This window comes from Blennius ocellaris, assembly GCF_963422515.1.
Source record: "Blennius ocellaris genome assembly, chromosome: 1".
Classification (NCBI taxonomy): domain Eukaryota; kingdom Metazoa; phylum Chordata; class Actinopteri; order Blenniiformes; family Blenniidae; genus Blennius; species Blennius ocellaris.
Window position 1 is genome coordinate 4,474,908 of NC_137650.1, and position 25,988 is coordinate 4,500,895.

At 43.4% G+C, this 25,988-nt stretch overlaps 2 protein-coding genes across 3 annotated transcripts in view; both read right to left on the reverse strand.

Annotated features, from left to right (window-relative positions):
- Positions 1-9,127, reverse strand: part of cep89 (centrosomal protein 89) — a gene marked incomplete at its 3' end in the record, with an annotated part of 87,591 nt that extends 78,464 nt beyond the window's left edge. The window contains exons 1-5 of the mRNA XM_080520213.1: positions 8,950-9,127; positions 8,133-8,239; positions 6,480-6,647; positions 5,863-5,959; positions 838-934 (exon numbers count right to left, since the gene is read on the reverse strand). Coding sequence (XP_080376339.1) covers positions 838-934; positions 5,863-5,959; positions 6,480-6,647; positions 8,133-8,239; positions 8,950-8,991 — 511 coding nt within the window. The 5' untranslated portion in view covers positions 8,992-9,127. The remainder of the gene's footprint in view (positions 1-837; positions 935-5,862; positions 5,960-6,479; positions 6,648-8,132; positions 8,240-8,949) is intronic.
- A 1,253-nt stretch (positions 9,128-10,380) lies between these two features.
- Positions 10,381-25,988, reverse strand: part of rhpn2 (rhophilin, Rho GTPase binding protein 2) — a 35,478-nt gene continuing 19,870 nt past the window's right edge. Inside the window, exons 4-15 of one of the 2 annotated variants that reach the window (XM_080502358.1) lie at positions 25,674-25,749; positions 24,353-24,430; positions 23,977-24,101; positions 23,671-23,837; positions 19,067-19,254; positions 18,816-18,972; positions 17,581-17,700; positions 17,277-17,471; positions 16,927-16,973; positions 14,770-14,916; positions 13,140-13,295; positions 10,381-12,314 (exon numbers count right to left, since the gene is read on the reverse strand). In XM_080502358.1, coding sequence (XP_080358484.1) covers positions 12,048-12,314; positions 13,140-13,295; positions 14,770-14,916; positions 16,927-16,973; positions 17,277-17,471; positions 17,581-17,700; positions 18,816-18,972; positions 19,067-19,254; positions 23,671-23,837; positions 23,977-24,101; positions 24,353-24,430; positions 25,674-25,749 — 1,723 coding nt within the window. In that variant the 3' untranslated portion in view covers positions 10,381-12,047. Of the gene's footprint in view, positions 12,315-13,139; positions 13,296-14,769; positions 14,917-16,896; positions 16,974-17,276; positions 17,472-17,580; positions 17,701-18,815; positions 18,973-19,066; positions 19,255-23,670; positions 23,838-23,976; positions 24,102-24,352; positions 24,431-25,673; positions 25,750-25,988 lie in introns of both variants that reach the window. The other variant, XM_080502357.1, reaches the window with a different exon arrangement.

Consider the following 25,988-nt stretch of genomic DNA (forward strand, 5'->3'; position numbering starts at 1 on the left):
TTTCTGTTTGTGGTGTTTTAAATGTAATTATTGGGGGTTCTATTTGGTTTGTGGTGTCGGTAATAATTGTGTTGTGTTGTGTTTTTGTTGCTTAGTTCATGTAGTTTAGTTTATTACCGGTAGTTGTAAGTTGTCAACCAGCAGTGAAGAAGGTTTTGTGTGTAGTGTCCTCCTGGCATAGGCTGCAGGTAGGACTATCAAAATAAAGTGTGTGCACCTCTCTGGGTGTTAGAATCAGTGGAAAATGTAACCTAATGGCTTTGAGCTATAAAGGTTGCTGACCACTGGTCTATTCCATGCGCCTTTTAATGCGGTGTGCCTTATATATGAACAAAGTTGGAAATTATGTCAATCAATGTAGGTGTGCCTTATAATCTGGTGTGCCTTATAGTGTGGAAAATACGGTATTTTATTCTAAGGTTCTCATTCTCTTTCATCTGAAATAAAAGCTTTACATTTATTTGCCTGGTACAACATTTATTGATGCTATGCACTCAGTTAAACTTTTCCTGCATTTAAAACTGACAAACATTTTTTAAACGAACCATGGGGGAAAGCTATAAGACACAAGCTGGACCTTGGTTCGGACCTTTTACTTGGAGGACATTTTAATAACTGGACCTCGGTGACTTTTAACTGAATACCCCTGCTCTACAGGTTTTGCACTGAATTCTATCACTTTGTTTTAGTTTAATCACTTACTTGTTTTCATCATTTCCTCTCTATACTAAACTGCCATCATCAGATGAAGTGAAATAGCACATAACACAGATTTCTCATGAACTGTAAAAGTTGACATGAATATCAATGTCTCTACAGCGGTGTGAATTTCCTCACCTAGAGAGGACGCTCTCTTGCCACCAGCTGCACTTTCCTGGAATTCACCGGGCTGAGCTGGACTGAGCCGGTCTGCACTGGGCTGAGCTGGACCGGGCTGGAATCAAGACATGCAGAGCAAACAGTCACGGGATACTCACTGATGCTTTAAAGAAAGCAGAATAAATGAGACTGAGAGCAGAGAGAGGAGGAGAAAACACTAATCGATGACGAGTTGTGGTTGTTTTTATACCACTAGAGCAGCATTAAATCCAGTGCTGCAAGGAATAAGAAATGCTGTGTGTTGCTTCATGTCACCCCACAGACGTGAATCACATAAGTGTATCATGCAAGTGAGTGTGACTCCTAGAGGTCACAGAGGTCAAATGCAGCCTGATGTCATGTGGAGTGGATCAGATCTTTAAAACGAGAGTAAAATAAGCTGCAATTAACCACAACTCCAAACACTTGTCTTAGTTTAAAGCAGAACATGCACATTATGTCCGGTTCTACATTGTAATGAACATATTTCCATAAGAAATATGGATTTATTTTTTTTAAATAAAAATAAGTGCAGCGTCAGCAATATGCTGGTTTTCTCCCACAGCCTTTATGTTTAACACTCCTGGTCTATCAGCTTCCCCCCTCAGGTGTGAAGACTGGATTCTAATCTTATAATAGGACACCGTGAACAGAATCGTCATGTTTTGGTTTTCACGCATGAAGTCGGAGGAAGGCGCAATCAATGAGTCTGACTGACCAATGACAGAAGAGAGGAAGCTCTGAGAAGCCACTACGGGTTAGAAACAAATGTTTGTCCAGACTGGGAATGTGAGCATAATGACGTCCCGGGAGACCACAAGACAAGACTCTGGGGAAAGAGTCACCAGGTATGAGGGAGATATAATGTATTCCATGGATCCTTTAGACCAGGGCTATTCAGCAGGATTTTCAGACGAAGGACATGTGCTGGTCCGTATCATTTTTAGCAGGCAGTGAGCAAAGTTTAATATAAACACAAATAGAAAAGATAACGACCACACGCTGGATGCTTATTAACGTATTGTCACATCCAAAAGGACATGAACACAACAGAAGAGCAGCGCTTAAACTAAACCTGTGCTGAAATACTGTTTCTATAAATTTTACATTTCAAACACATAACCAAAAAAATCACATTTCGATACAATACAAGCACATGTTAAGGTGTATGTGAACATAAAAACAAAGTGCAGATCAGCAACGACATCTTTGGTTTTGGTCGCATCTGACAGTGCATAAAAAAAGAACTTGACAGCAATTTTTCAGAACTTGAGGTATTTTTTTTCTCATGAAAAAAAACAAAACAGAGTTTGTTCATGTCCATATTTAGTCTCATCTGAGACAGCCACATCTTGAGTGCATATAATCCAAATAATAAACAGTGTACACAGTGACAGTAACTATCCCTTTGAAATTTAATAAAGCTGACATCAATGTGTATAACAAAGTGCAAGTAAGTGAAATAATAAGTTAAAAGAAAATAGTAACATAAATACATAAAACTACATTTTATTCCTGCTATAGCACACTCCTTTGTTGCACTTAACATGCGGCATTATATCTCAACTTGTGTAGATGTGAGTGTCACACTTCCCTCGTTGATTTTTCCATTGGGAGAAATGACACCTCTTGTTTTGAACAAGAACACAAATGTTTGGCTCATAAGATGTCAATGTACTGTCGGTCGGAGAGCAACCAGAGCTTGATTCACATGTGGATGTTGATCCAAACATACTGAGCAAATGGACTGCAACTTTCTTAATGTTAGGGAACTGGTGCACATTGACAGAACCTTGCAGGTCCATTGCTGTGAAGCTCGTGAGTCATGGCTCGAGTATGAATTTCCCCTCATCAATCGAGGGGACCACTTCCTTTGCTCAGCAGTGGAGGGGTTTTTGGCAAAGCTCGTCACATCTATGGACAGAACAAGCCTATCAAGTCAACTGCTAAAGTTCTCTTTCAACCGTGCCATGAAACGTGTCACCACCTCACTGATTTGCAAGGGGGGGGGGGGGTGACATGCATTGGCGTAGTGTGGGAAAGTGAATCATTCTCCCTGTGCTTAAGCCAGTTGTAAAAATGTCCAGTTTGACTTGGAAGGCACCCATCTGGTCTACAAGATCAATGACAGATCCCTACCTTGCAATCCCACATTTAGATCATTAAAGACGCCTCAATATGTCCCACAGAAAGCAGACATCAGCCATGAAGTTGCCATCCTATATTTGAGTTAAGTATGTCACCGCTCTTTTTAACTTGCTGTGGAGGAGGAAAGCCATTATCTCCTCCCCGAGATCACGAAACGCTCCAGTGCTTTGTCTTTGGAGAGCCACCTTGCGTCGTTATGCAACAATAGGTCCTGGTGCTCCGCAGACATCTCCGACAACAGCTGGCGAAATAAGCCATGTTGGAGGCTCGATGTTGAGCAAATAGAGTTTATTATAGCCGTCACATTGTCCACTGTAGTTTTAAGATGATTGCTCAGTTTTGCGCACAACACAGTCTGATGCACAATACCATGCAGGGTTGTCATCTGGGGCGCAACAGCAGACCGACGTGCAGACAAACCACTAACCTTTCCAGCCATAGATGGAGCCCCATCCGTAACAAACATGCACATGTGCTTCATATCCAGATCATTAGCTTCAAAAAATTATGAGATTTTCTTCAAACAGTATCTCATCGGTTGCTTGTCCATCTATTGGCAATAAGCCCAGCAGTTGCTCTATGAAAACATTCCCACTGAAAAAGCCAACACACATTCAAAGCTGGGCTGTGTCAGTCACTCGTCTACTGCTTCAGCCATGTTATCAGCTTTTTCTGCGCTCTTTTAGCAGCGTCTCGAAGACATCTGTGGCGAGAATCTCAACCCTGCGAATGTTGGACGTGTCAGACAGGGGTACCTGTTTGATAGCAGATGTCACACTCGTCTTAAGTGTATTTTTCGGTTAAGACTTCATCCAAGATCCATGATGTGCGAAGGGAAACTGCTGTGGCCCTTTCCTGAGCTGTGCAAGTCCACTTCGTTGTCGTCGGCTACAGTTCCGGTTGTAAGATGCAGTCAAACTCTGAATTTCAGCCGCCCTCTCATGAGATCCCTTGGGAAAGTTTGTCAGAAACGTGGCATGTTTTCCAGTGTGGCATCTTTGGACATAATAGTCTTTCAGCACTGCGGCGCACTCATTGCAGAGTAAACGCATTGGTTTGGCATTCGGACTTGGTGGTAAAATAAATAAATACATGTCTGCTCAAGCAGGATTATAAACCGATGGTTTTCCTCAACGATTTTTCATTTCAAGGTAGAAAAAAGAGATGCTACAATTTTCACCTGTATTGAACTGCTAACGTCAACTTTTCGAATGCGCCACCTCAACAACACTGTGCACCACCCATTGTGGGTTAGTTGCTAGGTTACGGTAAGTGTTGCATTCAATGTTTGTAATAATGTATGAATTTTTGTAAGAACCTGTCACTGTGCTTTTCTAAACTTCTCGGAGTTATTCAGCAGTTGCCTTCTGGCCTCTCAAGGGTTGCTTTCGGGCCGCTATTTGGATATGGCTGCTGTAGACCAACCATGAAATAAGACAATGACAGACTATGAAAAGGCAAAACACAAAAACTGCGCCATTACTAAAACAGTGTGGTCGGGGAGCATGGATCACAGTGAGAGCAGCAGTTTGAGCATCGGCTCGAACCAGACAGATCACCTGTCAACAGCACTGAATGGAGACACTGTGTATACGAAGGGGCCTCCTAGTGGATCCCACTGGTATCACAATGTTCTCCTGGACACACAATCATGTGAAGATCTTTTACTGTGGATGATCTGGACCCCTCCAGGTCGGTGGAGTGCCCTTGTCACAAGTGGAGGAGTTCAAGTATCTTGGGGGTCTTGTTCACGAGTGAGGGGAAGATGGAGCGTGAGATTGACAGGCGGATCGGTGCAGCATCCGCAGTTATGCGGACGTTGTATCGGTCCGTGGTGGTGAAGATTGACCCTCACCTATGGTCATGAACTATGGGTCATGACCGAAAGAACGAGATCCCAGATTTAAGCGGCTGAAATGAGCTTCCTCCGTAGGGTGGCTGGGCGCACCCTAAGAGATAGGGTGAGGAGCTCAGTCACCCTAAGAGATAGGGTGAGGAGCTCAGTCACCCTAAGAGATAGGGTGAGGAGCTCAGTCACCAGGGAGGAGCTCGGAGTAGAGCCGCTGCTCCTCCACATCGAGAGGAGCCAGCTGAGGTGGCTCGGGCACCTGTTTCTGATGCCCCCCGGACGCCTCCCTGGGGAGGTGTTCCGGGCATGTCCCTCCGGTAGGAGGCCTCGGGGCAGACCCAGGACACCTGGAGGGACGATGTCCCTCCGGTAGGAGGCCTCGGGGCAGACCCAGGACACCTGGAGGGACTATGTCTCTCAGCTGGCCAGGGAACACCTTGGGGTGCCACCGGAGGAGCTGGAGGAAGTGTCTGGGGTGAGGGAAGTCTGGGCAACTCTGCTCAGACTGCTGCCTCCGCGACCCGGCCCCGGATAAGCGTCAGACAATGGATGGATGGATGATCTGGACCATCATAAGTTCACAGGGAGAGTGAATATATAAAGTCAAAGTGTATTCATGGTCCAGCTCATCAGGTGCATGGACAATCTGAGAAGTCTTTCTTTTCAAAGTGAGCAGCAACTTTCTCCAGCTCATCCTCAAGTTGTCAGTTCGAGCAAACAGAGACCAAAAGGTATCCTGTTTGGCCCGACGCCACATATTCCTGCACAGTCAGACTTTTGCCAAGGTGCTGTCATACCTCAGAGAACAGTGAACATACTAAGAGCTGCTACAACAACAACAACAAGGGGAATGGATTTGATTGTTGCTCTCTGCCAGAAGCCTCCAATGTCCAACAGCCACCATCATTACATACTTATATGTTGCTCCTCACCTTTATTTTTACTGACTGGGCAGAGATGGGTTCTGTGATGGAACATCTCTCCTGTCGGTCTGGAGTTTGGTGCACATGTTGGTCCTGCAGCTCATCCTGGTCCTCCTCTTCCGTTTTTCCACCCTGCAGCTCCTCCTCATCCTCTGATTGGTCAGGAGATGACCATCTGTCTCTGAGGGAGGACGACATGTGACAGCATGACGGGGGAAAGTCAGCTGGATCTCCCAAACCTAATCAAGCCACACACTAGGTTTTCCACAATCACTATTAAAGAAGTAATAATGTTATTGAGCACTGCTTCAGTTTGCAATGTTGATCTCTCTAAGATCTCTACTTAACATAGTTACTAACATAAATAAACATAATTGTCCAGAACAGCGCTCTTTCTCTCCTGGGACCCGTTTAAATCAGACAGAAACCAGATAAAGGTCTCTGTAGATTCCATCAGCACATTTTCTGTATTTGTTGTTTTCTTGATTTTCCGCTCTTCTGACTTCTGTCTTGTCGTTTTGCAGACTTTGTTGTCATGATGACAATTAATCAGTGATAAATCGTGCCACATCAACTTCACACTGGAACGCATGCCACATATCAAAGTGATGCTATTTCCAATAAACTGCTCCCACAAATTGAGATGATCCAATACGTTTTAATATCAAGAAATGCTTATTCTTGGGTAGGTAGGTCGGTACATACGGACGGACGGCACCTGCCTGTTGTAAAGTGCTGCTGTGGTGTTGTGTTCAGAGACGAAGGAATGGGAGCGGTCGCTGTCGGAGAATGAGCGGCGTCGTGCTGGTGGGATGGCCCACGTCTGTCCGGTGAGCGAGGAAGATAAGATCGCTGCTGCTAAGGCAGATCTGTGGAGGAAACGTCACAGTCATGACAGAGCCACATGAACATCTGACAGATTCCTGTAATCAGAGGACTGCAGTCAAGAGATAAAGTCTGATTGGTTCTACATTACATTGTTAAGCACAGTGATAAATGCACAAACCAAAAATATAATTTAAAAAACTGTAGCGGCTTTACAACAACTGAAGATCTTTGGACGTTACGTCCACACTGCTAGATTCTCTGTACCTGGACATTGCTATTTATACATTCCTTACGACCCCTGCAGATCATTGGAACTTGCCGATATGAAGCAAATTCAACTCATCCCACTTCCAGTTAATCCAGCGTGCTGCTTGACTCGTGAATTTTCAGAAAGGCAGACACAGCCTGGATTTTAGTTTCACCTCCCAAAACATGACTGAAAAGGTTAAAAATACTTTATTAATCCCTGAGGGAGATTATTTGTAGCATTGATCCACACACACAGTAGTATTAATTATAAGTAACTAGAATAAAATGTTCATTAAACACTAGAATATTCAACAAGTATCTATTGGGGTGTAACATTTCTTTATTCATTTCAGGCTTCTTTATATTGGATTTTTTTTACTTATTTCTGTGACTTTAGAAAAAGAAAACAGTCATTTGTTGGTGAAGACAGTTCTTCATCTGTTTGTAATTCACCACTTAATACAACAATAACTAAGAAAAAACGAAACAAACAAACAGAGTACAATGATTAAGAGGTACAGACTCAGAATTCTTGTTAATTTGTGAGTCATGCACAGGAAGGCAATGTGAACACAGCAAGGATGTAGAACTCCACAGGTTTCAACAGAATTGTGAGGAATCGTCACCCATCTTCAGAGATCTCCACAGATTACAGCACTAACTCAGTGTAATGCTGCATTTACATATAACAACGACAAGTCGCGAATCTCAATTTGTGACTGAAGATCAAGATTTTGACCTAAATTATATGATTCAAGGCAGAGGCGTCACGCGCCGTCGTGGACAGTCACAACCTGTTACCACGCGCTACAGTTAATAGCATGAAACAGTGGCCAATTATCATCAGTCATTACATACAGACACCACTAGTGTTCTGCACATGCATAGTTGGGCTCTATGCCATATAGAGCTGTCATGCCACCACGTCACGGACCCTAGCCATCAACAATATATTACGAATGCTGTCACACTCTATTACGCAACACCATGCATCACAACTAATCAACACCATGAATTGCGAACTTCACGAATCCAGGCGATTCTTGATATCCGTGGAAGATTTTGTTTTGTTTTTGCACCAAAAGAGATGGTCCAGCGACATGCCCTGTTAAGAACTCTGTTCAGATGTGTTCACAGGAAGTACTGTATCGTGCCTATGTGTAAACGCAACATTAGTTTGTGTTCACGCATCTTTGTAAACCCTGATTTAATGGGATCCTTCCTACATAGGAGCTTGCGGGTGAGGGTTGGAAATGGAGAGAGGACAGTGTAGGTACCTGGGTCTTTCAGGGGAGGGGTTCGGGCTGCGTGGAGGGGGGGTACGAGGCACGGCTGGCTTGGGAGCAATGGAAGCAGCAGGGATCAAACCGGAAGCTATGTGCGTCTACAAACAGAGGTTAGAGATCACACTGAGATTCCACACTGACACAGCAGGAGAGAGGAGGTTCTGTTCTGGTTCATTTATAAAGGTTGTTGAAGCACAAAACGGATCCTGAAAGATGAGTACGCCACGCAAAGTTTATGATTTTACAAAAATAAACGTTGCAGGAGAATGTGTGTACCAGTATGCAAACTTTGATCCTTGCGCACGCACACTTTGGAGACGGGGAACCTGGCAGCGCTGATTGTGAGGTGGAGAATTGAAGCCAGATTCATAATAAGAGTAATAATAATATGAATGATCAATATATTTAAAGTCAAGAAGAGAGGAATTGTTGGAATTTTTCATTTGGTATACATCCAGTTTGAATTCCACATTTAGTTAAGATCAATGTGTTTATGATTTTAATAATAAGCAATCAAATTGGTTAGAAGTGGAGTCAAATGGACCCCAAGGGTTGGTATACTTCATACTCCCATGATGGGAGTATGAAGTATAATTTAAAAAATCAGCATCTCTAAACAAAATGGAAGAAATTTCTCAAGTTTATTGCAAGAATGCATTGATTTTAATCAATGTCATTTTAGAGTATTAGTTAAGTCATGCATCCCAGGGTTAAAAACAACCTGAACGCGTTTTGGGACATAACTCGAGCTGTCAAACAGTTGGAACCAGAACACTTTAAAACAGTGCCTCACAAAGGATGGACTTACAAAGTGTTTGTGTCTGTCCCTCCTGAAGCTGAAGTTCAACATGATGATCGATAAATATCAGCAGCAGGCAAAACAACCGCGACTGTTCAGAAGACCACAGCAACCACAACGTCACTCCGGCTGCCGACTTCCGCTCGTCCGTCTCCGCACTTTATCTTCTGCGTCTTTCAGTCGCTTTCCTCTCCGTTTTCCTGACAAGAAGAGGAAGAAACAAGTAGGTAACTCAACAGGCTCTCCGTATCCATACACCTCAGCGGAGGAACGACGTGGCTGCAAAAGCGCAGCTGATTGGCTATGTTTGAACCAGACGGCCAATCAGAGATCGTTTTGGTACACGTAGCAACGGTCTCCAACCCAACCAACCTCCTTTATGGCCACTGGCAGGCGACATAGACCTTTTTCACACGTCGACGTCTTAAAACCGGATGTGGGGATAACCAGCATCCGGTGGCTATCGGTTTAGCATCGGACAGTGACAGTCATGGCTCCGTCGCGACGCACTTGTTATTGTGTTCCTGGTTGCGCTTGTGCTGCTGGGAAACAACCTCACCTCTCTTACCACGCATTTCCTACGGACCCGGACCAACGGAGGCAGTGAATCCAAGCCATTAGGAGGGAGGAGGGTCCGACGTTGTGTATAAAGACGGGGGGCACTTTGTGTGCAAGCCGGCACTTCAGCCCGGAGGATTTTGTTAGCGAGTGTTCGTTACCACTGCCCGTTTTGCTTGAAGGACTAAATTAATCATTATGTAAATAGCTCTATTGTTCTTAGTTATGTAAATGTTTGAAGAGTTTTTGTTCTTTTAAATGTGCTCTTAAAGTAAAACACACTTGAGCAAAATACTGTACTGTTTTTGTTTTTTTTATTCATTTAATTTGTGGATTGAACTAAGAAGTTCTAGTAAAAACAGAAAATTCTGAAGACCTATTTGTAGTCTAAATTGATAGTGGATTATGCTGCAAATGAATATCCACCAAATCAAAACATGAATGTTTGCTAAATATTTAGATAATATAAATATTTAGATTATACATCTTTTGTAATGGACACATCCACCAGGTTTTAATGTACCCGATAGTTGTAACCTGGACAAAAAAGCATTTTTAAAACACGTTACATTTCCAGTGACACACACACACACACACACACACACACACACACACACACACACACACACACACACACACACACACACACACACACACACACACACACACACACACACACACACACACACACACACACACACACACACACACACACACACACACACACACACACACACACACACACACACACACACACACACACACACACACACACACACACACACACACACACACACACACACACACACACACACACACACACACACACACACACACACACACACACACACACACACACACACACAGAGTTGTATCCCCGCCTTTATTGAGATTTAACTTTTTACATTTGACACAAAGACCAAGAAAGCAGCTGTGCAACACCAGGTACACAGAAAGGAACAAAGGCAACCTGAAACCATCAGGATTTCAAAAACATGTCCCAGAAGTCCAAGGCACCACCACGTGTATCATAAGATGAGCCAGGTTAAGATTCCTTGAAGTACATGCGCTTCTGTTACAACACTTTGCTTCAATATCAAATATTGAGACATTTTCTCTTCTGATTGAACATGAATGGCACTTTGTCAGGTAAACAGAAAAGTGTTAAGAGTTGCTCAGAGTTAGCATGTAAAAACATTTAAACTCTTCTTACAATGGTAGACGATTGCAGTAGAATCTAAGTTCACCAAAGGAGTAAGGCTAGTGAAATACATTCCTTCAAAAAAACGAGAAATCCAACGTGCAAAAATTCACAATTTGACCACTCACAATCAAAATCCTACAACTAACAGCTAAATATTTATTTTTGTATTTTCCAGTACATAAATAATTTGATTATCAAATGTGTATAATAATCTACTTTGTAGACAGAGAGATAGTCCAACACTGCAGTGTCAGTAACATGTGAGAGAGTTTAAGACAAAGGAAACCAGGAGCTTTTGACTCCATGGATGCGCAGTGACCCACTGTCAAAGAATCACAGCAAACGTCGGTCAACCCACATTTTCCCTTCTGGAGATAGAATGAGCTTTACAGTGGAGTGGTTGTGTCCATGCAGCAGCTCAGAGGAAGCTCAGTCCACACTTATGTCGGCTTCCATCAGTTTCTTTTTGTAATTATCTTGTGAAGACACATCCGAGGCCGGCCAGACAATGAGGCTGGTGTCCAGTTTAGCACTTTAAACAAGGCTTCCTGAGAGCTGTGAGAGATGGTTGTTAAAAGCAAACGCAGCCAGTTTTACAAAGAACCGTGACAAGTTAGCCTGGTTAGGCCCCAGATGAAAAAAAAAAAAAAAAAGTCAATTCCCTCAAACTCACATTAACACGGACACAGTCCAGGCTTGTCCTGTAAAGGGATCAATGGAAACTCAAATGAAGATGGTGCAATGATGTGACGTGACAAAGCTAGAACAACAACATATTAATTTCTCCTGCGTCTGAACGTGGCACAGCACAAAGCACAAACAGTCTCTCACATACAAAACAACATGGGACATGACATTTTTTTTAGCAGCTTGTAAAACATTGTATCATAAAATCCCTGTTAAAAAAAAAGGTTCCCTCAATGACTGTTTAACATTCTGCTGCAATGTATAAATCTAGATAATATATATTCTGAAAATATTGCGGCTGTGACTGAATTAACACAGTTTTTTTTCCACAGGCCTTTTGGAAGCACGTGGTGACGAGCGGCCTTTAAATAGAAACTGGCACTGGGTGAGTTTTCACAACTTGGGTTTTCTTCCTTCAATTAATGTGGAGTGTGTGTGTGTGTGTGTGTGTGTGTGTGCGTCCTGATGGAGTGCTACATAACTTTGTGTTTCTTCAGCTGTGTGTTCCAGTTTGCTCCGGCTGCAGGGAGAGTCTCAGTGTACACAACATCATCACACTTTCATTATTTTCTACACACGGGCCGCTGGCAGTAAGGTGTGTGGTACACAAGCTGCAGATGTGCTGCTCTCAGTGTGGACTCCACAGTGCACAGTGTGTTCAGTAGAGGGCGCTGTCATTGTTGTAGGGGCTGGAGCTGGGGAAGGTGGGCCGAGGTTTGTTCCAGGGCAGAGTGCCGGACTGGTCTGCTGTGGGGAGGCTCAGCGTGCTGGCACTCTTCAACTTGTTCTTCAGGCCCCAGCTCAGGAACGATGACTTCTTGGCCACTTTGCGGGACTTGGAGCTCTTGTCCTGGTCATCGTGGGCCAGGCAGATCATGGAGTAGGTCTTGGGCAGGTTCCCGGAGAAGGTGGCGCTCTTCGTCGGCTGTGCAGAGAGAAGGACAATGACATTTAGAGAACTTCGGCCAAACAGCATCTGTTCGGAGTCTAAAGGACACAAGGGTGGATCAGTGGAACCCTTGAATAAGTTCTGTCACAGAGCGCAGTTATCAGAGAACAAGACAAAAGTAAGGCAAAGCAGACCTCAGTAGCATCAGAAGCATTGAAATCCATCAGGAAAATAGAAATATTTCAACTAGATTTTAACCTATTGAGGTCTCTTAGTAAACTGCAATTGTACGCAACACATTCGGATAAATTGTGAGAAAATATCTGAAGAAGTGTAATTATTTTCAGGCAGCCCTTAAAAAATGTGACAGGTCTACAATTGTGAAATGTTATCGCTTCAACAAAAGACAGTTTTTGGATGTATAGTGAGAATATACCGAGTATACCGTTTTTAAAATTGCCATGAAGTGCTAAGACAGTAAACATTGCACAGTGATTATTTACAGATTATCATGCCATTGTAATTGCACAGAAGCCTGCTCAACATGTGCTCTTTACTTCGGTTCCTGCCTCATGAATCATCACACACAATCCAAACAGAAGAGTCAAGCAGGCGTACGTTTGCACAGCTCAGTCTTCTCCTCATGGAAGTTGGTGCACACTGTTTAACCGGTTTAGCAACATTTACATGCCGACGATTTTGAGTGAAAACATGGAATGTTCACAGTGATTTGGGTGTCTGTTTAAAGGACAACAGTACTTGGGAGTCACTGAAAACACAAAATGCGTTTAGAAGAAATGTGAATCTTTACCAGTCCTGTTCCCTCGTGATCTTTCACAACAAACCAGACAGAGCTCGTACCATTGGGGGGTTGCTGTCCATCATGCTGACCACCTGGATCTCTATTCCCTCTTCGTCCAAGTCCTTCAGGAGTCTCATCACATCGCCCACACCCATCCACTTGCACTCTGTGTCGCCCACTGCCACAATGTAGTCACCCTCTTTCAGTCCGTCAGCCTGGAGAAGGAGGAGAAGAGTGAGACGTGTCCCCACAGTCGTTTCCTTGGAGTGTGTTCACGTACTTTCTGCCAACCCTCGGAGGCATACAGCACGAGAAATCTCTGAGCCAAGTCTAAACAACACACCATGGAACCTTGTCCGTAATGGAATTTTTTAATCGTGATTACGATTTTGGCTCCAGACGATCTCAAAATTCACATAATCAAGAAAAAAATGATTATGTGGTGTTTTCGTTCTGAGACGTGCATCTGGCTGCAGGACCGCCACTCTCGGGCATTTCTGGTGCAGCCTCCACTGTCAGACAGGAAGTGATGACACATTTAACTGAAATGCGCAGGTGCGAGCTACTTAGCGGTAAGTTGCTACTTTTAAATTTCCTGAAAAAGTTATGAATGTATGGTTTCTTGCGTGTGCTTGCCGTTGATGTACCTGCCGTAAACAAACATATATTGATGATGATAATAACAGTGTGTTACACCAGTGGTTTAGTTCACGTGTCATTTTAAAGCTAAGTCATGCTAACGGTGGCTACTCACATCACTTAGCTTGAAGTACTTCGCCTCGCTGCCTCACAGGACGGCCAAAGTATCAACATATAATGTAAAGCAACATGATTCATTACTGTAGTTTATATTAGTATCTAAAGTTATTTATTTCTTGTTTAAAAAAAATGTAGTGCAGTTCAACAGTTTATTTTTTACATGATAAGATATTTTTCGATATTTAACAGGAGTTTTTCATTTTAACATGTTCAATAAATGCTGTTCCAAATTTAAAGACATAATTGTGTAAATAATCATGATTTCAATACTACCCAAAGTAATATTGATTCTGAATTTTTTTCCCCATAATCGAGCAGCCCTACTGACTCTCCAGACAGAAATAACCGTCCACAAAATAACTTTGTGGACGGTTATTTCTGTCTGGAGAGTCAGTCCGTTCCAAATCAAAATCCCATTGACTGGACTATTACAAGTTTGGCTGTTACAAGAGTTTGATCGATTTAGGATTACACTAATCTGTTTCTCTGCAGCGGCCGGGGACATTACAGGAGGAAGAGTTTTACCTTGAAAAAGAAAAAAACAAATACTCCATCTGATAATAATCTAACACGCAGAACATGAATCATGGAAAGATGATTCAAGCTTCTCAATTGCGTATATTACACATGATGATAATCACGATGAATTAGGGACATGCTGTGCAGTGATGTGACTTTAACTTTCGACACTGTGGACAAAGAGAGTCCCAGTTACTCATTGCTGTGTGGCTCAGTTAAACATCAGAGAGGTGTAGACATGGTTTGTCTTCACATTTGGCAACAGGGCACTGAGCTGGAGAGAGACTGTTGTTTAATCATTAGAGGACATTTTTCACCGTTCTCTACTTGAGATGACGGATTATTAAGTCTGATATCAGGATGACATCCGCTACGATGAACTGTGTAACTTCCTCCATCCAGTGAACTCACCGCTGCTTGGCAGAGGGGGTCCAAGGAGACCACCTGCACAGGTGACTCCCCCTTCAGCGTGAAGCCCATGTCTCTGTCCTCTGGACGGCAACGGACCGTCCGCGGGGCCGTCCAGCGCTGCCTGGCTGAGAACACTGACAGAGGACCCTGCGTGGACATGGAGAGGACGCACTGCTTAATCACCAAGCTCCACACAACATCCTGTGGGCCGTCACTCTGGAGGGACTCTGAAGCTGCAGGACCTCTTAGGAGTCAAAGTCGGGTGGATTATTGATAATATGGACATTTAAAGGTGTTGATATGTTGTAGTGGTCAGTCTTTAGCAGTGAAAACTAAAAAAAGAATTGGGTTGCCGAGAGGGGGGGGGGGCAAAGAGAAAGAGGGGGAAAGAGAGAGATCTGTGTGTGAATTGGTGAATGTGATCAACAGTGTAATGTGCTCTGGGGACTGCTTACAGATATAAAAATGAAATCCGTTCACTATTTACAGACGGAGACATAAGAGTATTTGTTTTGCTACCATTTGTTTATTTTCAGAAACGCAACAAATCTCTCTTCCTCACCAAAGCAAAATAAGCAAAGATTCTCTTCACCAATTCATCAACGTCCTATAATTGAAGAACAGCGATGACTTATTTATTACTTCCTGAGAAACTATTTGATGGCTCAATATTGGTGTTATCACATGTGATAGTCAACTACTGAATTATGTTGGTGTGAATCAGCAGGAAAATGGCAAGAGTGGAGCTGTGAGGCTCTGCTATTTGATGGGAAAATCTCATCTCCGTTAAAGCTCAGGCGATAGCTCCCTGTAACAGCCTGGCTTCAGCTCTCAGCGAGCTGATTGTATGGACAGATAGAGCTGGATTAAAATCCTCAGTCCCACATTCCTGCAGAGATCTGCACGGATTTCAGCCTTGTTGCTCAGACTGTTAATGAAGATGTTTTGTAACAGGAGCCACAGCTCTGGGAACATGACCTTCAAACCTTTATCAACTATTTACATATGAAACCAAGTCCTGCTTTAGAGGTAATATATTGTGGGATGAAGAACACCAGCATGTGTCTTTTAGAAGAGAGGAACAGTAGATATAAACCTCAGAAACATAAGAATCCAGCAGGCCTCCAACCCAGCACCAGCATAAAGGAAATTCAGATTATTCAGCAGGATCGTCTTCACTCACGTCTGTGATCTGCTTTGTATTCTTTTACAGGAAGTCACCACACTGACCCACCAGAGTGCAAACTCCTGAAATCCTTTTTCTCTTAATGACTGAAACATGGAGTCATAACTGTTTCAAACTGCTCAACAGAATTTGTTTCAGATTTCTTTAATATGTGAGGCGAGTTGATGACAGTAGTGAATTTCCAGCTGCACTGAAGGGAAGAGATTAAACAACAATGTTTAAAGTTTTAACAGTTTTTAACACATTGTTTTTGTGTTTAGAGGACACGTATGGACAGACGACCAGGACTACCAGTCAAATGTACAGCACTTTTTGGATTTACATTTGTAAAAAGCGCTTCATAAATTAACTTTACTTAGTTACACAGACTTTGTAACTTGTTGGTTTTGTGAACCCAGAGCCTTCTTGAAGCTTTAATATCTCATAAACAACCAGAGAAACAATTATGAAAGTTTGCACACAGTTTTATTTTGATAGGAAGCAGGTCCAAGACGGTCCTTCTGGAAGATTTGTGGAAACCTGTTGGGTTTATTATGTAATGGCCCAGCAGCATTAAATGTCTGCTTCCAGTCAGGGATCATGAGCAGCTGAAGTTATAGAGAGGAATCTTTATGCAAAAGAAGTAAATCCTCAGTCTCAGAGTTGAAGCTCAGACCGGTGCACCTGTGTCCATGGTTAATGTTAGTTTTGCACTTGTAGCCTTGGAGGAGTGTCCAGGATGCTTTGGAAACACGTCAAACTGTTTGTTCTATGTTTCAAAGCTTCCAGGAGCCTCAACCTTGGTTGGGTATCTTCACAAATGACAAAAGACTGCGGACATTAAAAAAAACAATCTTTGAATGTTTGAAGTATAAATTCAGGGCCGCTTTATGTCATTTACTGAAAAGACCAACCACATGTATGAAACAATGTGAGTGGAAGAGTATTAGTAACCCACATACCAGCTTCTGGAAAAAGTCCATGACTTTCACCTTTGCAGCTGCGGGAAACTCCATCTCTGCTTTGTGTTCCGTTTTAGCTGTGAAGGGAAAAACAAAGTCATAAGGCCTCACTCGTGTGAGGAGACGCCACCAGGCCGTTGGCAGTGTAAACATTACAGCAGCTTTACTGGGAAATAAATGCCACTTATCAGAGCTGAATGCAGCAGGTGTGGCTGCAGCACAACAGGCCTTTATTACCCGTTTCCTGAGAGACAGCCCTCACACTCCTACACACTGCATCACTGTCATTGTCAGCAGTTTGTTGTGGCGACTGCTTGGTTTCTACAGTGACACTTAGTGGAAACTAGTAAACTTGACAAGTGTCTCAACTAAAGACTCACAGATGATGTCGGGGGCCTCCATGTAGTCCGTGAACTCCTCTTCGTTCTCGTTCTCACTGTACTTGTTGAGGGAGCGCTGGTGACTGGCCCTTAAGATGTCCTGCAGCGCGTCCAGCTTGTTCAAGTTGTGGCACAGACTGTAGATCCTCAGAGCCTCCTCGTGGCCCAGGATGGCCCGGCGGATATGAGCTTTCCCTGGAGAGAATGAATAGTTACAACATGACATTGATGCGAGGAATCCAGGCACGAGAGCTCCGTAGGTTTGACCCACGGAGCAGAATCAGAGGGTCATATCCGGTCTTACCGATGCGATCACGTTCATCTTTCCTCTTCAGGATGTCCATTGGCGAGCGTCCTTCGGGAAGCTGGTCGTACACCTGTGATAAGGTCTTCTCTTGCTGGTCCTCGTCATCTCTGGGACTCACTGAACACGCAGACACAAAGAGGCAATGTTTATTTTTTTAACTGCGCACAGACAAACCTGTTCAAAACTAATCAAATCCAGCAGAACCACGTGTGACAATGGAAGCGAGGCCAGTGTGTGCTTGTGATGAAGGATCGGCACTCGGACTGCAAAGCCTCCCAGGGTCTCTCCTCCAATGCGTTGCCTCCTCTGCATCCTGTACTGGTTCACTGGGTTTGAATTTCTCAAAGCATCTCTGGGCCCGGCTTCACAGGGCTGCTGTGAGGCACATCTCTGGCTGTGTTTGTATTCATCCGTTTCGTACAGTGTTCTTCATTCAGTCCAGTTTCTGGCCTCAGTCCGCACCCGACAAGCTTGGTGGTTAATTGCTCTATTCTCCTCATTCACACAGGAATCTGTTAATGAGCTGCTCATTTCTCCCGGTCCTCTATTCACTGGGCTTCCATTCACAAAACATGCTCATCAAATATACCAGCATGCATGAGGAACTAGCAGGAGCTTTCTCTCTCTCGCTCTCTCTCTCGAAGGCAGTTCTTGGAAACACAGCCTCCCTTTAATATAGGCTTAGTGTGTGTGTGGATCTCTAAATAGCAGTTATGCAAGAGGCTGCGGCTCAGTCCAGTCGACCCAGTGGCCTGTACGCCACTTCAACACAGGATCAGGTGAAAACGCACCACGTGTGTTTATTCAAGTGGGGTAAATACTGCTTACCTAAAACACAGTGGAAGTGTTCCTGTGAACTAATGCTCCATCATCTTTTATTACTGTAAACACTATTTATACATTTGGAGAAAAGAACAGGGCACCCCCCCTTCTCCTATTTGACATCTGGCTCATTATTTACTGCGGAAAAGAAATCACCGATAACAGGACATGCAAGTGTTTAGTGTGCAAGCACATTTTATATTGCACAAGGAAAGAAAACCACAGAATGGGAAACAAGTCGGAGCAAAAAAAAAACCCTTCTCGACTTAAATAAATTGAAACCTATGTTTCATATCAAAAACCTGCTGCCTCATTATACATGACATAATATTTAGTATTAGATGGTAATAAGTAATAAGTATTAGATGGTCTGTCTGTGAGTTTAGTGTGTGTGAGGAGTGTTTTCGTACATTCATGGTCCAGCAGAGCCGAGGCCACAAAGTAGTGAGCCATAGAGCGGTAGTGGTTGGCTTTGACTTGTGACATGGTGGACCAGAAGAACGGGACGTTGTCTTTGATTGGCATTTGTATCATGGACTGATGCACGTGGTCGTAGATCTCTGAAACCTGGCAGGAGGGAGAGAGAAAGCTTTAATGTCCGGCTGAAACTCTTTGAATGTACACCTGAGATTGGATTCATGTCAGTTGTGTGTGTGTTCACCTTTGCGGCCTCCTGAGCCATTTTCATCAGGGAGGAAAAGTGGTTTCGGACACCGGGCAGGGCGGTCTTCTCAAACAAGCACTCTTGAGCCTGGGCGATCATGAGTCGAATCAGCATGCTGAGCATGGCTGGACTGATGTCGTAGCTGGGAATGTGTGTGTATGTCTCCTTCAGGTAGTTCAGAATACCTGCAGGAGGAGAAGATGTCAGCATAGCTTCCCAGAGAGAACACATTAAAGTGAAACTGTCCACATTTCACATCTACTTCTTGAACTACAAACCTGTTGATCAGTATGTGGGAAAAGCCTGTGACTTGGGATGATCTGCATTGTATTTCAGCCCGCTATCCATATAAACTGCACCTCGGTGTCAGGATGTTGATGTATTTTGCATTTAGATTCTAATCGGAGGTCCGCAGGGAGACGAAGTAGTCTCCTATTGTAATTCAGCACCAGTTAAATAACAAAGACATCTTCTCTGTTATGGGTTTAAAACAGACACTTTGATTTGGCCTCAGAAGTTAAGACACGTGAATGCTGCATCTTTTTCTGCACCTAACACAAAATGTTTACTCGCAGCCTTATATCGAGTTCACGGGCCATCAGTGTTTACTGGTTGAAACAGGACAAACACCCTCACACATCTGTTAAGTTGTTGCTTGTAGACAAACAATAATATTACTACTTGCTGAATAGCACACAATCTGATCTGTGACATCTGGGAACTCGGATACTTTGAAAATAAAGTATCTCCTCAGTGGAACTGCATTTCGGTACACCATCTGTCCAAGAGAAAAACTTGATTCATTTTAGACGTGATAGATAAAGCTGGTGCAGCTGATGGTTTAAGGTAGCAGACATGGATTTGAGATTTTTAGTGCAGTGTAAAGTCCAGTCAGTAAACTGAGCAAAGTCATAATGTATTCATCAGCATAGTTAAAGGTTAAACTGCCCGTCAGCAGGTTTAGGAGAGATACTAATCACTTTCTGAAACGAACAAAAGAAAACTTCAGATATTTTATGGCCTGAGCAAATAAGACTCAGCTATACTGCAACTTTGTGATAATAAACATAAGCACAACAAAGTAGAGGTCTGTACTACAGAGGTGGATTTTCTCTTGTCGAAATAACTTGGAAGGATTAACTTTGGGTTTTCTGCACTACGACGCTCGCTCCCTTGTCACTGGGATAAAACCACCCCGGCAAGTTACGCTGAATGTCTAACCTGCTCCAGAGCAGGAAATGTTCTCAATGAGCGGTCAACGCTCTGCCTCCTGACCAATCAGATCTCTTGGAAAATGACCTGCCAAAATTTTTAAATGATAGTGATTGATGCTCAAGGTCAGTGCTAAGCTGCTTCATCTTTAGAACTTAATAAAATAAATCCTGGTCACTGAGGCTGTGAAGGATGTTCTTGTTCTCGACTTATTCCAAGTCTGTTTTTCTTTACGACGGTTGATCTGGAATAATGAGGTCAATAATCACACCTGACAGAACTGCAGAAACATGAATTTATGGACCCAGAAATACTCGTGCTGTCGCTGTGATGAATTAATGTTCCAACATAAAACGCACACAAGAGAAACTCAGCCTCAAAACAACTGGATGGAAAATATAAAGTAAAAGAAGAGCAGTGAGGAAGTTCAGCCGACACATTTCTGCTGTAATAAAGTGAAATGGAGTGATCACAGTGCCGTCCGTTTATATCATCGATTAATTCATATTGTATAATCTCACTGTTCTGGCTTTGGGGGGAAAAAAAGCAACAGTGCTGTTTTTATCCTGGTGGATGTGTTTTAATTCTTCATCTTCTCAGAGAATAACTGCTCCTTCAGCCATCTGTAAACTGCATTACAGAGTTTCTCCATGTGTGTGATTGGTCAGATGCTGCAAACTCCGCCCCTTTCATGTGAACACACACACGTAGGTCTGGGTTAAATCAGCAAGTTGATAACCTGCTTCGTAATAATGGTTATCAGGATTCTGCATGTCTGGATACGTCAACCCAGGAAACAGATCCTGGATATGTTGATCACGGTATCATAGTCCAAGCCTCTGGTCCGTTTATGAGACACATCGAGTCTGACAGAAAAGCAAAATGACGCACACAAATAACTTTTGGATAAGCAACTCACGCACAAATAACTCGCATACAAGTACATTTCAAAAAGTTTTGGTTTGTATCATTGTGTCCACTTTCAAAGCATTTATAAAGGAGGTGGAAACTAGCTGCCGAGAAAACATTTCTTTTATTTGTGGACTTTTCATAATGTAGTTTTTGTGTTGTACATACTTTTAGGTATCACACTATAATTACCAGTCTCACACTGTGATAGAGATATTTCATCAGGATAACGTGTGTGACACTGTGTGATACAGACGTTTGTAATGTCTCCACAGAGAGTTGAACCTGTTCTTTCATTAGGAGTGAAAGAAACTCGCCAGTGACGGTGCTTTCACACCTGTTAGTCCGGTAGACTGGTTCCATTGGGCCCTTTGAAGTTGTTGAAAAATTGTACTTATCAACTAATTCGGTTCTCATTCACACCATGTTTTTGCAAAGGAACCCACTACTATGAATGTTATATATCCTCCCACTGATGTCGCGGCACTGTTCACGAAAATACCGTGCTTTGTGTGACGTAGAAGAAAGCTGATTGGTGCAGCGTGTGAAGAGGGGGAAAGACCAGGAAGACAACATCGGGCTGATTTGTGCTTCGTACTGACACTTCTGCTTGTTTTTGTGGCGTTAAGTGAAGAAATGTACGGCTTCCCACAATACAACCATAACAGTGCCGTGCCGAACCGAGGCCGGTCCTCATTCTCACCACACGCGAGCCGCACTGAACTCCGCTTGGAACCGTACCGAGACAGACCTCTGGAGGGGGTCTCGGCACATTATTTGGTTCGGACCAAATCAAATTGGTCCACTTTCACACCTGCCCGAACTGAAGTCCACTTCAAGCGGACCAGATAGTGCTGGTGTGAAAGCAGTGGACTCAGAGTGTGCTCCTCTAAAACGGAGCTGTGCTACTTAAATGAGACTTTCCTGCTGGGTAAAAGTAATAACAGCATCTGCATTCCTACCAGGAGCCTCCCTCCTGTGATTCAGATTAACAAGCTGGCAGCTTACAGCTGTGGACGCAGCTCGACCTCACTCTGCTCCTCCCACCGTCGTCTCCTTCAGCTTCCGCTCTGAAGCTACCAGCTCACTTCATAACAGCAGCAGCACTGTGTAATTGTTTACTTGGTACAAGCCTAAATTAAAGCCATCAAAGCAGCATACCTAAAAGCATGTTCAAGGATGTCATTATAAAAGCAATGCTGCCCCGGTTGCCAAGCCCTAAGTCCATCAGAACTTGACTGATCTTCCTGAAAGCTTTGAGCGTTGAAGCTTTGTGGAGTGCAGCCACGCGACGAGAAGCCAGAGACACATTCACATGGAGCATAGGAAACGGGTTGGGTCGGAGGCATCACAATACAAGGCCTGCTTCTCACGTCTACCGCGAGAAGAAAAAAGATTTTCACTTTAAACTCTGCTCTTTCTTTCTGGGCCAAAGAGGAACAACTGTAATCAGACATTATCAGAGACAATTCCCACTTCTTTTTCAGCTCACCACAACAATTTGTTTTTCACTCATGGCGGCTGTTCGTCAGCCTGTGGTATTTAAAAACAATCAGGACACCAACATGCTTCAAGGCCACTTATTCTTTTGCACTGTGAATGAATGAATTAGTTGTATGTTGTAGAGAGTGGAGGTGAAAATATCATGGAAACTTGCGATTTGTATGATAAATCCAAAGTTCTGCAACTGATTTTAAAGGTACCATATTGTACAGCTTCACATACATGTCAGAGGTCCAACAACATTGTTTTCAAAGGGTATTTTCTCAAATCAAACCTTGGTCTGAATGTCAGCCAGTCTAGACCTCTAGTCTCGGGAGCTCCACTGAGAACAGGCCCAACATGAGCAGTCTGTTTACCACAGCATTTGAGAGGAGAAAAAATGGGGTGAAGTCTTTTATTTCCTAGCACTAGCTTACACCGGCCATTTCTCCATGGGGGTTCCGTTCCTACCTGCCTCGCATCAGAAACGGTTTGTTTTGATCATTTTAATTCATTTCTTGACTCCTGAACTGAGACCATCACACTCCATGTAACGTTGCAGTAAAGAAGTGAAACACAATCCATATTGAGAAAGTGATTTATGATTTCTTGTGTGGAACGATCCACTCATCTATCAGTGTAACTTTGTGATATACCGTGGAGCCCTGGCATCACATTGCCAGCAGTCTGTGACCCTACACGTTTCTGATGTTCTACTGGAATCCCCATCAAGGTATTAAAGCATCGCCGGGTCCAAAGATCTTATATTTCTGTATAAGGCAGCAGGACTCTGACTCTGAGCCATGCTGGATTCATTCTATTCACATGTAGGAATAAGCTGCTGCGACTCTGTCAGAAACTTATATTGAGGGTCTGTCACAGATTTGCTTCACTTGAAAAATGTATTCCAATAAGAAATGTATATAAAATGTGTGTGTTATGTTGGCACCTCACTGGTGTGTAGAGGCTAATCCTCCCTCATCGTGATGGATGCGTACCGGCAGCTTTCTGGAAAGAGGAGATGGCCTCCTCCAGGCCGGCGGCGGTCTGTCTGTCGCTGCGGGTGCCAACCTGAGAGTAGAGGGCGGCCATGTTGAAGAGGACGCTGGCCTTCTCCAGGGAGAAGTTCTGCTGGCACACCGGCACTCCTGTGAAGGAGTCGTACCTGAAGCAGAGAGACGTTTACAAAATCTGCTGGATGAAGTCATGGAGAACACCAATGATTAGATCTTTCTTTACTGCTCAGCTGCTGCTTCAGTGTCAGACATGTTTCAAAATGACCACTGTGAATAACGGGAACCTACCAGGTGAAGAATATCCCAGTTGGTCTGTTCGGGGAGAAGAACCGGCTCTCCACCAGAGGAAGATGATTGAAGTACTTTGAGAGCAGTTCCACGCCGGCCTCGTTTCTGCTCGGTGTCCTGCAGGCCTGAGACACCAGAATACTCTTCTTACTACTCTACTGCAACTGAAACAAAACTTCCTCGGTTCTTTGATGCTCAGATTCCTTCTCCGACAGAGTTTTTTTTATTCATCACAATAGCAATTGTACTAAATTTGCATAATGCCCAACAGCCACTTATTTATTTAATACATCCACCCCGAAGAGAACAGTTTGCGTGAGCGATCAACGTGGTCAAACTGGTTGACTGAAACATTCCAACACAATGAGTGGGATACCTGTCGGAGGTCCATCAGGTCAGCAATCTGATCCTCATAACTGTTCCCGTCCTCACTGTAGTGCTCCAAGATGAAGTCCTGACACACACACAAACACACACACACGGTAAACACACAAATGGCAGCGCATCGAGTGGCCTTGTGACAGCAGCCTTTAGAGGAAGAGATTAAAGACGAGCTCTGAACAGCCACTGAGGAGAACGTGACTTGAAGATCAGCCATCACCACGAGAGAAGACTTTGGCTTCCAGGAGGCAGCGTGACGAGTCACACCATGAATGTGCCGTGACGGTTCATGACTTGCAGTCACAATGAAATAGTTTCTTTATGAGGACTCTGCAATGTCACTAAGCCACTGACCCACTTTTCAATGATGCCACCATTGATGGCTGTGCGCCTAAATAAAAAAACACTGAAGATAATTACATGTGTACACAGAGCGTGACCTAAATACTTCCCATGGTGGGTTATATCTGACCATGTGTGGTTTATTTCATCTATTGAAATAACCACTAGCTTCTTTCAATCTGCAACCCGTCTGGTTCACTTAGTGTCCAATCTGCCCTCCAGGACAACATAAAACTCACAAAGACACATAATGATGTTTTCTGTAAAAGCACCTGCTGTTTCTAATCCATTTAGTGGCGATGGCAGTTTTTAATTAACAGAGTGAAATCATCCGATGAAAGTAGCTTTTGCAACTTTTAGCAGCTTTAAAAAAAACTTTTTCTTAAAAATATCAAACTTTTTGGTGTAGAATTTTAGTTCTTTGGATTAAAAAAAGCCTTTGCAGCTGGAAAAAATTAAAAAAAAAAAAGAAAAAGCTACGAGTTATGAACAAAGACAATACTCCCAGGCAGACCGAGGGGGGGGGGGGGTCTGCCATCAGACTGATCAATGGTCAAAGACCCGGACAATGGAAAAAGGACTCCAAGAACAGATGTGGACAACATCAGCAGAGGACTTTTGAAGAACGAGCGTGGTGTCAAAATCCACCAAGACAAGTCCAAATGCAACGCAAAACACCTGAGCTTACTCACAGTAACCTCTCCAACTTTGTCAAGATTGTTCAGACGGTTGAAAATATCTATTTTCAATAAAATATCTTGTAAGAAAACTGATCAAATTGAAAGAAAACAAGGTCAATTTTAACATGAAACTTTTTTATTGTAAATACAGAGAAATCTTTCATTTGAAGCTCCGGTTTTGAATTTGATTACTTCCATTTTCGTTTTCATGACTTGACCTTGAGCTCATTTATCTGAACTGTGGTTGCTTTGTTTGTAAATGGTAAATGGACTTGACATGTGTTTTGTTTGTACCTTGAATGGAGTGGAGAAGTCCACTTCTTTGGTCTCCTTCAGGCCAAGAGCGATGAGGGGGATGTTGGCCGTTTCCCTGCGAGCACGCACAAAGACAATGAAGTGAGGTTGTGAATCTGACAACGAATACGGCGCATGAAGCTTCCACACATACTGCAACCCAACAACACAACTCCTCACAGTAAAGTTCCAGTGTTCCTCTCACTGAAAATAAAAAAAGAATAATCCACAGTGGAATAATAGAAGTGTAACAAGTTTGCAGCCATTTTGAATAAACTTACGAACTCAATAATATAGTTTGACTACATTTCAAAT